We start from the raw sequence: 16,242 nt of genomic DNA on the forward strand, positions 1-16,242 counted from the left end.
TTTAGTATGAGGTGTCGTCGAGACTGTGGAGTCGTATGGCTGGGACGAAAATATTCAGATGTGTGATGACGAGCGGTTCGGTATCAAGATAAATTTCGATGACTGAAAGCCATGCACGGGAAGAGCCGCGCTTGGACGCGCTAGAATGGAAAAGGGGGTCGCTTCATTCTGGAATATGTGGAGAAGACTGCAAGGTGGGCTGGGGTGGGATTCCACTTCCAAATATTTTGACTTTTCGGATTTCACTGGAGGCACAATGTTCAGCAGGGACAGATTGCGGCTACGGTGCTCTAGCTAAAACTCTGTGAAGTAGAACGACCAAAGAGTGTTTTTCACAACCTCCCGCCCAAATCAAAACGCAATGCTCAGCTCGATGAAGAATTAGTAGATAATCATACATGGTGACTCCTGTTGAAGACGAGTCACAAATGAATGACAGAGTTCGCATCCAACTCCAAATGCGCCGTTAAAGATGTACCCATATCCCAGTGTTCCCTGCGCCCGGCTTCCAATGAAACTATTCGTCCTTGCCACTTACGACTCGAATCGTGCCGCCATTAACATCTTGTTCATCGCTGACACCTCGAGCAGCTGCCTTGGCGCCACGGACACTCTTAACAACAGTCTTTCGTACACTCTTCTTCGCCGCACTTGACTTCTTGAGACTCCGTGGGCTACCTTCAGTCGCCACGATTGTGAGACTCGAATTTCGTGAGGAGACCATGGTCTTTCGATTGCCATAGGTCTTCAAGGAACTGGCTTTCAACGTCTTCTTGATAACTCGCTTGGTAGTAGCCGTTTTGCGAGCACTGAGAAGCTGAGTAGAAACGGTGTTCTTGATAGCCTTTGCCGCTACCTTAGCCTTCTGCAAACTGGCGCGCGAAGCCGATCTCTTCACTCCGGTGGCTGCTTTCATCTTTCTCTTCTTTGGACTACGTGCATCTGCCTCATCTCCTTCATCACCCCCTAACAGTTCTTTAAGCTTTCGCTTTCCAGCTTTGACACCAGCCTTGAGCGCCGCTCTAATGGTTTCCTTTACAGGTTTGATGTCCTTCGGATTCGGCTTTGGCTTGGGGCCCAGGACGCCACGGCAATTATCGCTGCCACAACGACATTCCTGGACGTTCTTGGCAGAAAATGGATCGAAGTTGTAGTCATATGTCAACTCATCACCAGTCATGATAGGTCCGTCTCCAGCAAAGAGAGCCATCCGAGGCTTGCCACCTACAATCCACTTGACCATTTTGCAATTGGGATTGCATGAGTGGTTGACAAATCGAGCAATACTGCCCTTTGTAGCATCAATGATCATATTTTGGTCGAAGGACATCAAGTAGTAGCACTGTAATATGTCAGTAAACAGAATGCAGTGCTGCTATTGGAAAGACCAACCTCATTGTTCTTGTAATCCTCGTTCATACGACGGTCACACTCATCTTCAGTGATGATTTCACCTGTATACTCAACAATGATCTGGTTGGGCTCGAAGCAGCGATTGCTTCGAACACCATACCCTCGATCAGCAGTCTTGATAACCTCAACACCGATTCTGTACTTTCCGCCTGCTTTGCGTCGTTCTTGAAGAGTTGCAAAAGCGCGGTTGGTGCAGTGTCCACGGCCAGCGCCACAGTTCGTATCATCACACTCGTAGAACATGCATCGATTTTGGCAGTTTTCATCACAGCCACCCTCTGCAGTACAGACACACTTGGAACAGAAGCTATCAAACAGGCCTGACTTCTTCCATAAAGCCCCAGCTTCACCCACAAAACGATCTTGGAAATACTGTCAGCAAAGTGCGAGATTTTAGTCGAAATTTGTACTTACTGCTTGAAGTCTTTTTCCACTCATCAGGCTTTGGCTGTCCGGGAGGGAGTGGGGAGCAGACATCGAAAGGCAACTTGAAGTCGCGTCCAACGTGAAGCAACCGTTGTCCATGCCACATTGGCAGCGGCATGAAGTTGTTTGGTCTGAAAGGTGCAATTTTCTCTCCGTCTCCTCTCAGCTTCTCAGATGATTCACCGAACCAATTCAAGCTTCCAATATTTCGATCTTGGCCAGCGTACAAGCCTTTGACGAGCCAAACTTTCTGTCTCTTGCCAACCGGCTTGGGCTTCTCTGCAAGCTTTATGACTTCCTCTTTCTGCTTCTGCTTCTCCTTCTCTTTGGCAAGGGCCTCCTCTTCAGCCTTCTTCTTCTTTCGTGGGTTCTCGGGCACAACCAGCTTGCCATTGCTCCAAACTTCATGTAGAACTGGTTGTGTATCAATCTTCGCAAATTCGTTGGTATCGGCAAGGTTTCGTAGTTCTCGTTTTGCCTTTGCCAGTCCAGCTAGTCCACCAGCAAGGCCGTCATCAAATGTTTGGCGACTTCTCTTTCCCAAAACACTGAGCTTCTTGGTAAGGCTCTGAACCACATCTGGTGCAGCACGGGACGACTTGCGACGCTCCAAATCGCGTTGCTTCGCACTCTTCCTTGGGGTTCCGCTGAGGCTTCTCTGGCTCTTGGACTTTGGGAGTGCCCTAGCAGACCACTGCAGATCGAGTGCCTCTATGCCATCTTGGACAAGTCGATTTGCAGTCTTCTCAATTGTCGTAGTGGATGCGTTTGTAGATTTAAGGCTTCCGAGAAGTGTATCACCTGAGACTGTTCTTCTCCGCGAAGAAGACGCAGAGTCACGGACTGCTGGGTCTTTGCTGAACTTCTTTGGCGCATGAATTGCTGTTCCGCTGAGGATCTTCACGTTGTACGTCCCAATACTGGCTCGCTGGCGACGACTGCGTCCATTGGTGTCTGGCGCAGCTATCGTAGTAGTATCGTCAAGCTTTAGAGAAGCAGATGACACGCTGGCCCGGTCGCCAATACTAGTTGGAGGTGTAGAGGAGGAGGATAGCGCGTTGGAGCTATCATCAACGGTTATGACGCTGAGAACGGAGTCTGCGGATAAGGCGCGTCTCATGCTGGGAGCTGGAGGAAAAGGAATTGTCGCCATTGTGTCCTCGAGATCGAATGGCCTAGCGATTTCAGTCATTGTCGCGTTGCATGTGGTGAAGGAGTGTTGTTGATCAAGAGCGCGATCTGAGGCGTGCACGGAAATTGCCGATTGGGCTGACGAGGGCGCCCTCGCGCAGCGAGGTGGAGATGAGAAAAAGCTTTGTCTGTTTGCTGCGCGTTTGCAGTATCTCGAAGACAGAATGGTTCGCCGTGTGCAGAGGGAGAACTGAAGGGTCAAGTTTTCGAGAAATGTGGTCTGGTGTTGTCTGCGGGGAAGAAGGAAGGAAGGTTCGTATGGTGGTAGACTTATAAATGCGTGGCTGGGATCTGAGGGAGGGAGCAGCTTAAAAACAATACTACACTCCAGCGAATAGGGAGACCGCAATTTCTCACTTATGTTCCTTGCGAAACAGGTTCTTTGTTCCAAAGCCTGAAGACAAGTTTCTATTACACAAGAGTTCATATATTATCAATTGTGTTTCTTCAAGCGATGACAGAGTCTCGGGATCAAGGGAGGAAGTCAGTGTTTCGAATACCTGTATAACTTGGTGTTTCTTCCTCATTTGTTGGTGACCCCTTTGAATGCACCTCCTATCTTCTCGAACGGCTGACATCACAAGCACACAATTTCTGGGCTCAAAGACGGTTCAGCCTTGGGCTAAGAGGTGCTAGCTTTAGATATCATCTTTGGTTTGAGAACCATACGAAGCGAAATATGTTCAAGTCACCTCTGTAGGTGAAAAACATATTCCTTGCAATCGGCCTCGTTCTTCTTAAAGGGTTCCAGTTAAGATATGTTTCCCCCTTCGGATTGCATAGAATGTTCTGTTGTTGCTAGGCTCATCCGCTCCGGCACGTAATGTGGCGGCCAGCTCTGGGGCCAATCCAACAACATAAACAAAGCAGCCTTGAGATCAAAGACATCCTCTCAACGTATCAAGTACTGCATGACTTCTTTCAATCTCTGGATATATCTTTATACACCAATGTGTCTAACATTTTCTCCTGTTTCAAAAGTGGAGATCTGAGTTCTTGATCGACCCTTACCGTGCCAGGCATGACACTTGAAAGTTATTCCCAACATGCCACCTGTATCTGAAATCAGCAATCGGTGTGTTCATACATGACAGATTTGTATTAAGTTGCAGTGGTTTTGCAGGGTGCAACGTGACTGTTGTGTGTTTTGACTATTTGCGCCACGCTCCATCCAATGTGGTCCTCGCGAACCATGGCCGGACTCCATGGCCGGACTACAGGAGGCCACAATATCACCTCGACAAATTCAAAGTCACGACGTCTACGAACACAACAAATTCTTTGACCTTTGGCCATGCTCAAACCGGATGTTCAAGGTTCAATGTTTTCAAAGCAACTGTCTGCTTTCAAGTGACGTTTGCAACATGCACCTAGTCAGGATGGATTGTGAAGTTCGACAGCCTCGAATTTCTCATGCCAGTGACAGTGATGTCAATGTAAACTGTAGCAGAGCTATAGACCTTAGGTTGTCGTGTAGCATTAACCCTGACAGAGTGAGAGGATCGATGGCGCAAGTGCGAGTTCTGGAAGCTCGTCTCTCACCTTCGTGCTGCAACGTACATGAGTGCTGCACTTCACTTCATGTAATTCCAACACACTTCCTTGGACAAACCGGTGGTCTGTTCATGTATAAGCTGTCTGCACCCTGCGATGCTCCTCAGTCACTTCAACGAAACACCACCATGCCAAGACCTGAGTGGACTAAATAACTACCTCCACACAGAGAAACTGCGGCGCATCGAACGATTGAGATTTCATAATGAAATCAGTCAAAACAAATATAATAAGGTTCAGGGGTACCTGCGACGGTACGGTGATAAGACTGAAATGCTGATAAAATGCAACACAAAACAAATTTGATCTAGGACTGTGAATAGACTCAAATTGCACTCTCAGTGATTTATGGGTCAAATAGAGCTACATTGGATATTTCTAGACATATTGTAAGCTTCTTCATCCCTTTTACAGCCCCTAATGTGGGAATACTCACCACTCTCGAGTGACAGAAAACGGGACTGCTCCAACCCAACAAGCACTTCCTCTTCAGAACACACTTCACATACTCCCTTACTTGTCCACCATGTTCCTTGATCTTTACAGATCAGTAGAGTCTTTTGATTTCACTGCTGTAGTAAACCCTTGGTGATTGTTCATTTCCGGGAGTGCTAGCCTTGATTCTATCACTACACTGTCCCACGTTGAAATAAACCATGCAGTTGATTGACGCAAAGTGGGCCACAAGGGAGCCGAAAATCTCTCCGGTGAGTCTCATTTGTTCGTATCCCAATCAGCTTCAGAATTACTTGGAAGCTGCTCGGCCGAGACGATGTCTTGTAGATTTCCCGCAACACGTTAATATGCTGACTGGACGCATGAGTAAACTCGAGTAACTTTTATCACCAAAGAATTTCGATTGAATAGGGAGACAGACTACTGACGCCAAACTTTTGGCATAAATCTGCTGTTTTCATATCATTTACCAGCTACCCTCAAACATACATCATGTACTCGGGCGTCTCGTTATTCATCATTGACACTTCAGTGCTTTCATTTCCTCACGTTTACTAGCCTTTGCAGAAGTGACCAAAGGAGAGCCACTACTTGAGCTGGTCTACATACAAGATGTCCATATGTCAAAAGGAAGCTGGATAAAGTACAGTCCTACGTGAGAGTCCGCTCACTTGTTTATCAAAACTTTGGCTCATGAACTGAGACCATTAAGGCTTTTACCATAAATTCTTTCTGTGACATTTGATCCTATAGTCCTATCGCGAGTGATTCCATGGTATTGGCCTAGCAAAAAGATGACAACTTGTTCACTGCCTGATAGATAGGAAAGTGCGCAAGACAATATTGCAGCAGGACTCGACCAAGAGAATATGAAAACGACTAAGGCCAATCTTCGGAACCTCAAAAGGCTAGAAATATGTAGCTGTAGGCGCTGTCATTACATCGCTGATGCTAAAAGTAAAAGATATTAAGGTAAAATAACAAAAAAAAGAATATCTCAATTGAACAGAGTGGGACTCTATTGACGAAATTAGTTCTTGCGTTGTTTGATAATCTTCTCTGAGAGAAGAGCTTACCGAACCCACGCCACTTTCGTGACCAGGAGATTGTTGCTAAGGAAACCTTAACCTGGCGCCATAACCAGCTCGGCCATCTGTCCAGATGATATATTCTGGCTGTTCTATTTGAATAGGTATTGGGGTGAGCGATTTGTACAGGAAAGTGAAGTGTGTGGTGTGGGATGTAAAGAGGGTCTTTACCGAAGTCTCCACTCTGCAGAGTTTTTGCCCCCCTTCTCGGAACATCCTGCTTAAGTACGGAAGGAACTCGGCATAGATTGGGGATGTAAATAATACTCACAAAAAGATGATAAAGTAGTTTGTAGAGTGATTCCGAAAAGGACTGCGAGGCAAAACTTCAATTGAAAGACCAAAACGGCATAGAAGTCGTTTCAGACTAATAGCTGTGAGGACGGAGGACCAAGGATATCGATGTCAACAAATGAATTGTGATATTGTAGTAATACAAACTTTTTAAATCAAATGACTCTCTGACATTTCAAAGCAGCTTTTGATATTTGTAGAACATTATTTTCAAGGTCGATATTTCAAGTGGTAGTTGCAGCTAGCAACCGGGGAAAGTCAACAAGCTACCGACATACTCATGTAACAGCAGGGCCTTCAGAACCAAAAGCTGAAGACATGTATGGTCCTCTATACATTTCTTGACCCGAAGCAGACTTTCAGCAAAGCTTTGCGAGGTTCCCCTACAGCACCTGGGAATCTCAAGGTTTGTTCCGTGGCTGGCTAGCAGAGTTAAGGTTGTGGCATCTTCGAATGAATTGGGTCTTCATATTCTGCTCAAGACATGGTCGCTATCACTTGTGAGAAGTTAAAACGGCTGGCATACTCGTACAATAGAAGCAGAAAATGCTTTGCGAGGTGAATGTAGCCTAGAGGCAGTCGAAGACGCAGGAGAAGCTATTGCTCGATCGGCCACTTGATAAGGAGAAGCAGAAAATAGACGAGAAATCGAAGGCTCTCCGATGGTATTGCACAGCAACGTATGCCAATTATACAGTAAAACGCAGCGGGTATATCTATAGCACGACCGCATCCAAAAATTATACACACCATCCCCTCTTCTCGCCTCACCTTCTCATCCATGTCCCCTTACAACGTCAGACCAATTATAGTCTTTGACTGGCCACCCAAAGTCTCCACTTCATGATACAAAGAAGCCACGCCGTCAGGCCCCTCTCAGGATGTCTTAAAAACAAACACCTGAGGTATTTCACCACAACCCTCCCAAAATATAAAGACAAAATTAGCACTAAGTAGGTATTCAAGCGGTTTTCCTTCCCCATCCCGCCCTTCCAATTCCATCCTCATCTCCAAAAGAAAAAAAAAACAAACATCGCTAAATTGTGCAGCACGCAAACAGTAAAATATAATAGAGAGTAGCGGGACTGATTATGCCTGGGGCTGTCCATTGCTCTCTCTCAATGCCGAAGGACCTTGAAAGCCTCTACTCTCGGCGGGGACGTCTTGCATCTCCATGGCCACACCCTTGCCTTGGACTTCTTTCGCTAAAGGAGCCGTGCGTTTCCCTTTGCGCTCGCCAAAGCGCTGATCGCCTTCTTCATATTGTCGCTTGAAGTTGAGATACGTAGGCGGTCGAGGTCGACACAGCACTACCAGCCAGTTCTTGATAATATTGCCTTGAGTGAATGGCCTGTGTCGATCCTTCTTGAGAAATTTGTGGGAATTGAGATATTCCCTAGTGGTCTCGCCACGACCCATGAGAAAGAGATGATATACCATAAGCGCCAGAAGATATGGTGTCCCAACAGCACCGTAAAGGACCATAGCGAATGGCACCCTAAAGTGGTCTATCGCTGCGCCAAAAGAGATATCTTGTTGGTTCATGTACACCAGAATCTGGGTGAGACTTGCGCCGAGAAGATAAAGTCCGACAAGCGTACCAGATGAGACGAAGGTAAAGAAGTATCGGTAATTTCGTCGTCCAACGCAGTTGTTGATCCAGACACAGTGATGATCTTGCGTCTCAATACAGTTATCACAAATCCGGCAGTGATGGCCACGTGCGGGTCGCCAGATATTGCAAGTTTTGCAGTACTTGGTTGGTACTTCCATGGCTGCTGTAGCAGACTGAGCGGATTTGATCATGGTCCAATCATTTGTTGGAGGTGCCAGCCGAAGGGGATCTTCGTTCTCCTCTGGAGGTGGCATTGGATGAAGGTTTCGAGGAAGAATCTGGAGAAATTAGTAAGTTTATATGACGAGTATTTGAGTACGTACCCCCGGATCAGTGATGGAAGCATGTATAAAAGACGACATGGCAAGGTAATAGAGGTAGGCGAAGACAATGGGTATCGCTGGCGAGATGTTGTGCCAAAGCCAAGAGGCGGAAAATATAAAGAAGAGGGCTCCAGGAATAATGAACAGGAGCCCTGTGGCAATGTTGATAGGTCTATGTCGAGTATTTTGTATCCTCCCTCCCCAGAAAAAAACAGTGTTACCAGTAAAATACTCGTAATTATTTCCAAGCTTTGGATTCCTGGGAGCGGTTTTTGGCGGATCAACTGGTGTCAAACCAGGTGAGGACGCAATTGAAGATAATTTTTCTCTCCCTTGATTACTGCGGTTAGGGCTGGCTGGTGCCACATCGCCCCGGGTTGGCAGGAGGAAGCTAGAACGGAATGACCGTGGGGATTTTGAAGGTGTTGCAAGACCATTCCCGTTCTTGTAACTCTTGTCGATCGTAAGGCTCAGTCCTTTAGCATTAGCTTGTCCACCTCGTTGCAAAGGTCGCACGCTGTCGGTCAAACTTCCAGTCGGATGGTGGCCTTGGGTTGGGCTTGTATTTGCAGTCACCCTCTCCATCATCTCCTGCTCAGTCATTTCCGTACCTCTCGACGGTGGTGCTGGGCCATCAGAATCATCTTGCCTTGCCGCTTGGTTGGAATTGACGCTGTTCCTGACCATACCCCCACCCTGAGCCAGACTCTCACTGACGCTTTGTTGTGTCAAGGTAGGTGGTCTTGCACCTCCTCTTTGCGCTTGTAACCTTTGTGAACTCATCGGGCGAAAGAAGGCGTGGGAAGTGAGGGATGGCACATGAGACCTGCCACTTTTTGGTCTTGGGCCAGTAATAGTAGAAACGCTACCCCGTGCTGTGCTGTTGACTGAGGCATGTCCTCTTCGAGAAGCTGGCCCTTGAGACCAGGGGCCTCTTTGATTCGAAACTCCGCTGGTCGTCGGTCTGGAAGAATTGGTTTGAACACTACGTCGTTGCCCAGGCTGCTGTGTGGTTGAGCCTGTCGAAGGGTTTGCCACATGTTCTCGTCCATCCTCAGAGGCTATATCTGTCATTCGCGATGATAATATACTCTCTACATCTCCTGCCTCGGACGTTGGGACCTGGTTCGAAACATGGATATTCGAAGGCTGTGGGATCGTTGTTCTATTGTCCTGAGACGCCATCGCCGCGGATGAAGAGGATCCCTTCTCTTCCCAAAGTCCTTATCTCATAACATCCCTCACACACTCGGACCGGTACAATCCTTTTTGCCTTGCGTAGGTGAAGTCAAATCTGGGTCGTGTCCAAAGCTAGCGCGTGGAAGCGTCGAACGGAAATTAATTACTCGCAGCGAGCGCGAGGAGACACACGAAAGAAGTGCGGATGGTGAATCGAATCGAAGCGAACAAAGGGGTATTGCTGATGGAATTAATTAATCGGCTCAAGGAGTAAGGAGTAAGGAGTGTGGGTGTGGGAAATCTGAGTTCTTCTTCAGCTTGCCTGGTTGGAGCAGAGCGAAGCAGGCAAAGCAAATGGTCGCTGCCAAAGGGGGTCGAGGCGAGGCGAGGCGAGGCGAAGCCCTGTGCTCTTGTTGTTGCCCTGCCCTGCCTCGCCTCGCCTGCTCAGTCTTCAGTAGTCGCTCACTGCTACTGGCTCTGCCGTAGCAAAGTCCAAGCGTCTGTACAGGATGAGGTGCCGACGCCTGCACGTCCACGTCCAAGAACGAGAGACGCCGGTCGATGCCATTCTCGATTGGGCCGCATCGACGCAGGGGCCGCGAAATTGCAGACCCAAGCACCTGGGAGGGGTGCATGAATTTCTCGCTTTTGATTTGGAGATGCATCTGCACGGAGCGAACCTCCCATGACGTTTTCGTGTGATGGCCGGGGAAATCCTGTTGCAAAGGGAGGGTGACTGGGGATTTCAGGGAACGTATCTCGGGAGATCCATTTAGAGGAGAACGCTTATGGAAGCTTTATTTTCGCGGTAAACTTCCGTAACGAACAGCTCGTCTTGCGAGGAATGTTCTGTGATATTGTGGAGTTAAAGAGTACACTCCATACCTGTATATCAATATTCTGCTTCCGGCGTTGTAAACACCAACGGCATGCATTTCGAATGTCTTGGTCCTGGACGAAAATAGGACTGCTCTGCTCTTTCAACTTCAGACGTTCTTTCACTGCATGGAGTGTGATGTGAGTAAACCATCACAGTTGGCGATTTGGTGTATTCAATCAAGCACGAGCAGTACTATCCTCGGTTTAAGGAGAACTAGCAATTGTGACAGAAATAACGCAATGCTCAGGAACAATAGCCATCCTCCAAACCATATCAGAACCCGTCCAATGTGAGCTCTTCCTCCGACCAGCAATTCTATTTGCCCAAGATCAAGAAGGTTGACAAAGGATTTGTTGACTTCACTTCCGGCTCGGGTCGCTTGCTTCATACTGTAACATGTCATGCACCACTTCTAGACATAAATAGCTAAGTCAGTAAGTAATGAGACCCTTTTATCAAGAAATCTAGCCCCTCATATGGTTGATCATTTGCTACTTCACTTGTTGGAGTGTTCCAAGAAATGACTTAGCGAAGTGGTGTGAGAGCTTAAAGGGATTTCTATTTGCCCAGGTCTAGAAAAGATTGGTGTCTAGAAAGACAATTTAGTCCAGACATTGATATAGCATGATTGCGAGATTTGTTATGTCGTGGTTTTTATTGCTATGAGCTTTTGTACTGCCCATTGATGTGAAGACGGTAGGAGGTTGAGGGAACAAAGTTCGGGACTGCCTCTCAGAAATCTGCCCCACCGAGCCCACCTCCTCTCAGGCATTCAGGCCACCACCTACCAAACACCCGAGCAACCTCGAAGCTCCTCAAGATTATCGTACCATCGACGCCAAATCGCATTGAACATCCAATAACCACCGCACAATCACAATGAGACCAACACTCGTCCGATCAATGAGACCGACTCTCATGAGAGCTGCTGCCGCAGCCAAGAGTGAAGGCAATGTTTTGAACCAGGGAGCAAAGAGGGATCCCGAGCTCTATGTGCGCTTCACATCATACCGTCAATTCAATCGCTGACCCACGATTGCAGATCCTTCTGGCCGTCATGTCTGGAGCTTTCGGCCTTGCAGGATTCTACTTTGGTACATCTGCCCCTCGAATTGAAGATTCATAGGACTCAATTGACCTTTCTGCAGGCCGCAAGCCAACTTCAGCGACATCCGAGGCGAAGGTTAGCATTGCTCCCGGAAGCATGCCATGGCAAGGAGAGACCACCGAAGGCGACAAGGCCAGAGGTGACTACAAGTACCAATACCACCCCGGTGGCGACCCAAAGAACCCCCCCAAGGACGCTCCCAGCGCGCTGCACAGTGTAATTGTGCCGAACGTCAATTTGCCAAAGGTACGAATCTTCTTTGTTGTCTTAGAAGTCTATAGGAGGGACAAATTTTGGCTGGCAATGAGTGAGCGGGTGTTCCTCAGGCTTGGGGTGAAGTAGAGCAAGTCATGCCGTCGGCATCCCCTACATTACCCTGCATGGAGTTTTGCCAACGGAACCTCATAACTGGTTCCTGGTTTTATTGAAACTTGACTGGAGCAAGAGCTAGGCTATCCTCGTTGGCAGGAATATTATTCATCCAGGTCTTTAGAAAGAGCTATGGATGAAGAAAGAATTACTGTACCGAGTATTCAGTGCAAAATTGCTAACACGGTCAAACAGGAGCTACACGAGAAGTACAACAAGTGGGGAAAGGATGGATACTAGGGGAAGCCAATTGGATCGCTGCTGGATCTTTAGAGCGTGAATGGGATGGGCCGTTGTATTGTAGATAAGGGTACATGCGAATTGCTTTCACAGGAGAGACACTTCAGAGCATCGATGCCCTTTGACGTGCTTTCCGTCTCTACACCTTGGTTTCGACATTGTCCAGAGAATCTCGGTAGGTAAATGCTGGCGTAACTGGTTGCTAATAGATCATACTTGAGGCTTCAGAGCTCTTGTGTCCTCATTTCTAGGAAGAGTTCTTGCAGGAAAGATTTGGTCTGATAGCAGATGATTTTTATAGGTCATTATGATACTCATACACCAGTATATCTATAATTAACAGGTCCGCGATGCTCCTTGAATCAATTTTTTTCGTCGAGTGTACGCTCAGAGTGACACCTTCAGCCTCGTGTCCTAGCTCCCGCAACGCTTAACTCGATTTGGAACTCTGGCGTTTCTAAATTTGGATGGAGCTCCTGGACTTTCGTCCGCGAACTCTGTTTCGACGCGATCTGATCATTAGAAATGTCAAAATACGTTTAATTGTACTTGGACGTTGAACCCCGTGTAGATGTAATATGAAAATTAATTGGTGTTGAATGTCTGAGTCTGGAGAGATAACTCTCATGTGGCAGCGCAGCCAGCTTGTCGCGCCCCGTCAACTTTCTCAGCCGATCTGGCTTCATGATTAAAGGGATGGATACAAGTACTGTTCTCCTTTCCCCAAGCGGACTCTCGCCCAACCCTTCAACCAGCAGTCCTTCAACTTCGTCTTCGATGCTGCACTTTTAATACTGTTGCGACTTCTTCTTACTTTCTTTTAGGGACTGAATCCGCCTTTCCTTTGGATCCTGGGTGTTTCTCAGGAGCCACGCAGGGCCATAAAGCTCCACTGACAGCCTCTCTCTCCTCGTCCTACCTTACCTCACCATCAACACCTCTGCCAACATGGCTCGTCCTACGAAAGCTGGCTCGCCGACGCCTTCGAAGGTCGGTCGAAGCCCCTCGTCTCAGTCAATCAAGAAATCCAATGATTACACGTCCGAGGGCGTTGAGGACAACGATGTGTTCCTCTTGCCAGGATCCGACTACCAGGTCATGATTGCCGTCACATTTTTGGCTGCTGTTGTGAGATTATTCAGAATATACCAGCCAAGCAGTGTGGTATTTGATGAAGTACAGTACGTTTCTGCGATTCCATAGATTCCTGGCAATTGCTAATGTCGCTGTAGCTTTGGAGGATTCGCATCCAAATACATTAAGGGCAAATTCTTTATGGATGTGCACCCACCGCTCGCAAAACTGCTTCTCACACTCGCTGGATGGCTTGCTGGATTCAATGGAGATTTCGACTTCAAGGACATTGGAAAGGATTATGTTGAACCTGGTGTGCCATACGTGGCCATGAGGATGCTGCCAGCCCTGTGCGGTATCTTCTTGGTCCCAACAATGTTCTTGACTTTGAAGGCTGTCGGATGTAGAACTTGGACTGCTGCGATGGGTGCTCTCTTAATTGTGTTCGGTGAGCAAATCTCGATTGATTTTTGGATTTCGTGCTAATACAATTTCCAGAGAACGGTCTCCTCACCCAAGCACGATTGATCCTCCTCGACTCCCCCCTTATGATTTTCACTGCTTTCACTGGATTGGCATTCACGTCTTTCACGAATCAACATGAACTAGGTCCTACCAAGGCTTTCCAGCCAACATGGTGGTTCTGGTTGGTCATGACGGGTCTTGGACTAGGCGCAACAGCCAGTGTGAAGTGGGTTGGTTTCCTCACAATCGCATGGGTTGGGGTTTTGACAATTCTGCAACTTTGGATTCTTCTCGGAGACGTGAAGACGGTTACCCCTGTAAGTCCCGAAAGTATCGCCTATGAGGGGTTTTACTGATCATTATAGCGCATCTTCGCCAAGCATGTGGTATCGAGAGTCTTCTGTCTCATCGTCATCCCAGTAACATTCTACATGGCTATGTTCGGAATTCACTTTCTCTGCTTGGTAAACCCAGGTGATGGAGATGGATTCATGAGCTCTGAGTTCCAAGCCACGCTCAACTCCAAAGCTATGCAAGATGTCCCAGTCGATGTTGCACTTGGTAGCCGAGTTAGCATCAGACACCACAACACTCAAGGAGGATACTTGCACTCGCACAACCTTATGTACCCCACAGGAAGCAAGCAACAGCAGATCACTCTCTACCCCCACAAGGATGAGAACAATGTGTGGCTCCTTGAGAACATGACCCAACCTCTTGACATCAATGGCGAGCCGATCAACGGATCTCTCGCTTGGGACGCTCTCACCCCTCCTACCTTTGTCAAGGATGGAGATACCATCAAGCTTTTCCACTTGACCACAAGTAGACGCCTCCATTCTCACGATGTTCGACCCCCTGTTACCGAGGCTGACTGGCAGAATGAGGTCTCCGCCTATGGCTATGAAGGATTTGAGGGCGATGCCAATGACTACTTCAGAGTTGAGATCATCAAGAAAATGTCGGATGGCGAAGAAGCCAAACAGCGTCTCCGAACGATCCAGACCAAGTTCAAGCTTGTTCATGTTATGACTGGATGTGTACTTTTTTCACACAAGGTCAAGCTTCCTGAATGGGCCTCTGAACAGCAAGAGGTTACTTGCGCCAAGGGGGGAACTCTTCCAAATAGTGTCTGGTATGTGGAGCAAAACGAGCACCCACTCCTAGGAGCCGATGCGGAGAAGGTCAACTACAGGAACCCTGGCTTCTTTGGCAAGTTCTGGGAGTTGCAGAAGGTCATGTATCACACCAATGCCGGACTTGTCGAATCTCACGCATGGGACTCTCGCCCCGATTCTTGGCCAATACTCAAGCGTGGTATTAACTTCTGGGGCAAGGACCATCGACAAATTTATCTCATCGGCAACCCAGTTGTTTGGTGGACCTCGACTTTGGCAGTCGTCATTTATGTCATCTTCAAGGGCTTAGCCGTCCTCCGATGGCAACGAGGATTCAAGGATTATAACAACGTTATTTTCAAACGCTTCGACTATGAAGTTGGTACAATGGTTCTGGCATGGGCTTTCCACTACTTCCCATTTTACCTTCTTCAGCGTCAATTATTCCTCCACCACTACTTCCCAGCACTCTACTTTGCTGTTATTGCTCTTTGCCAGATCTACGACCATGTCACGGCTCGTATCCCTGGCATTGGGCTCCGTGAAAACCCATTGGTCGGACGCCTTGGTATTGTCGTCTTCCTCACCCTGACCATCATAACTTTTGGACTTTACTCCCCTCTTGCATATGGCAATCCCTGGACCCAGTCAGCTTGCAAACAGGTCAAGCTTTTCGACTCCTGGGACTGGGACTGCAATACTTTCTTCACAGATGTAAATGAATCCCACATTCCTTCAAGGATGCTTCCGAACCGTGGCTGACTTCCTTCTTAGTATTCTGAATACTCTGGTGTACCTGCGAATGTCAACGCGGAAGTCCACAAGACAGACTCGCCTCTGATCCCCACCAACGCCCCTGTTGCACCTCCACCAGTTGCAGGCGAACAAAAGCCGATCGTGGAAGAGCGAGTTGGCATTTCTGAAGCCCCTGAAGAACCCAAGGTCTCCCCTCCTCCTCTCCAGGCTGGCCAGAGTATTCTCTCTCGCGAGGAGAAGGTAGAGTACAGAGACCAAGACGGCAACTTATTGGACCCTGAACAAGTCAAGGCTCTTGAAGGCAAAGTCAGCTTCAAGACCCGGTACGAGACCCGCACTCGCTTGGTTGACGCTCAAGGCAACGAGATTCCTCAGCCTGAAGATGCGAACCCAGTCGCCCCACCTCATCCTGACGCTGAAGGTCCTGACTCGTCAACTGTTGGAAAGGCAGAGCCAAAATTCCAAGAGAAGCCGGCTGCTCAACCTGAAGTCAAGGCAGATGAGAGCAAGGAGGAGAGTATTGCAAAGGCCGAGACAGGTGCGGCGAAGCCTGCGAGTGAAGGCAACGAGGCAACTGCCGCATAATAACACTTTCATTTGTTTTGGGAGGAGACGGCGAAGAGGATTGACAAAATTTGGGGAACGAGCCTTTGTATAGTAGGAGGGTATGTCATGTATCTCAATAGTATGATA

At 48.0% G+C, this 16,242-nt stretch overlaps 4 protein-coding genes across 4 annotated transcripts; 2 read left to right on the forward strand and 2 right to left on the reverse strand.

Moving 5' to 3' along the window:
* Positions 1-517: 517 nt before the first annotated feature.
* Positions 518-3,267, reverse strand: ONS95_001781 (uncharacterized protein; the record flags this gene model as incomplete). The annotated part of the gene is made up of 3 exons (XM_058494995.1): positions 1,828-3,267; positions 1,393-1,775; positions 518-1,342 (listed from the first exon to the last, which is right to left on the reverse strand). Exons 1-3 carry the CDS (start codon positions 3,029-3,031, stop codon positions 518-520), a joined length of 2,412 nt encoding a protein of 803 aa, XP_058355305.1. The 5' UTR covers positions 3,032-3,267.
* Positions 3,268-6,750: 3,483 nt separating this feature from the next.
* On the reverse strand, positions 6,751-10,037 carry ERF2 (Eukaryotic peptide chain release factor GTP-binding subunit). The gene is made up of 2 exons (XM_058494996.1): positions 8,361-10,037; positions 6,751-8,315 (listed from the first exon to the last, which is right to left on the reverse strand). Exons 1-2 carry the CDS (start codon positions 9,543-9,545, stop codon positions 7,512-7,514), a joined length of 1,989 nt encoding a protein of 662 aa, XP_058355306.1. The 5' UTR covers positions 9,546-10,037; the 3' UTR covers positions 6,751-7,511.
* Positions 10,038-11,298: 1,261 nt separating this feature from the next.
* Positions 11,299-12,136, forward strand: ONS95_001783 (uncharacterized protein; the record flags this gene model as incomplete). The annotated part of the gene is made up of 4 exons (XM_058494997.1): positions 11,299-11,412; positions 11,462-11,513; positions 11,568-11,773; positions 12,092-12,136. 4 exons carry the CDS (start codon positions 11,299-11,301, stop codon positions 12,134-12,136), a joined length of 417 nt encoding a protein of 138 aa, XP_058355307.1.
* Positions 12,137-13,084: 948 nt separating this feature from the next.
* Positions 13,085-16,134, forward strand: ONS95_001784 (uncharacterized protein; the record flags this gene model as incomplete). The annotated part of the gene is made up of 5 exons (XM_058494998.1): positions 13,085-13,317; positions 13,369-13,658; positions 13,709-13,992; positions 14,041-15,507; positions 15,568-16,134. The coding sequence occupies 5 exons, from the start codon at positions 13,085-13,087 to the stop codon at positions 16,132-16,134; spliced, it is 2,841 nt and encodes a 946-aa protein (XP_058355308.1).
* Between the last annotated feature and the right edge of the window lie 108 nt (positions 16,135-16,242).

This window comes from Cadophora gregata, assembly GCF_030347475.1.
Source record: "Cadophora gregata isolate MNR1 chromosome Unknown scaffold_10, whole genome shotgun sequence".
In the NCBI taxonomy this organism is placed as follows: domain Eukaryota; kingdom Fungi; phylum Ascomycota; class Leotiomycetes; order Helotiales; family Ploettnerulaceae; genus Cadophora; species Cadophora gregata.

Bases quoted from the DNA above. Each gene is read 5' to 3' on its own strand.
- ERF2 (XM_058494996.1), bottom strand. From the start codon at position 9,545: ATGGCGTCTCAGGACAATAGAACAACGATCCCACAGCCTTCGAATATC. The intron at 8,316-8,360 runs GTACGTACTCAA...TAATTTCTCCAG, and splicing joins CTTCCATCACTGATCCGGGG to ATTCTTCCTCGAAACCTTCA.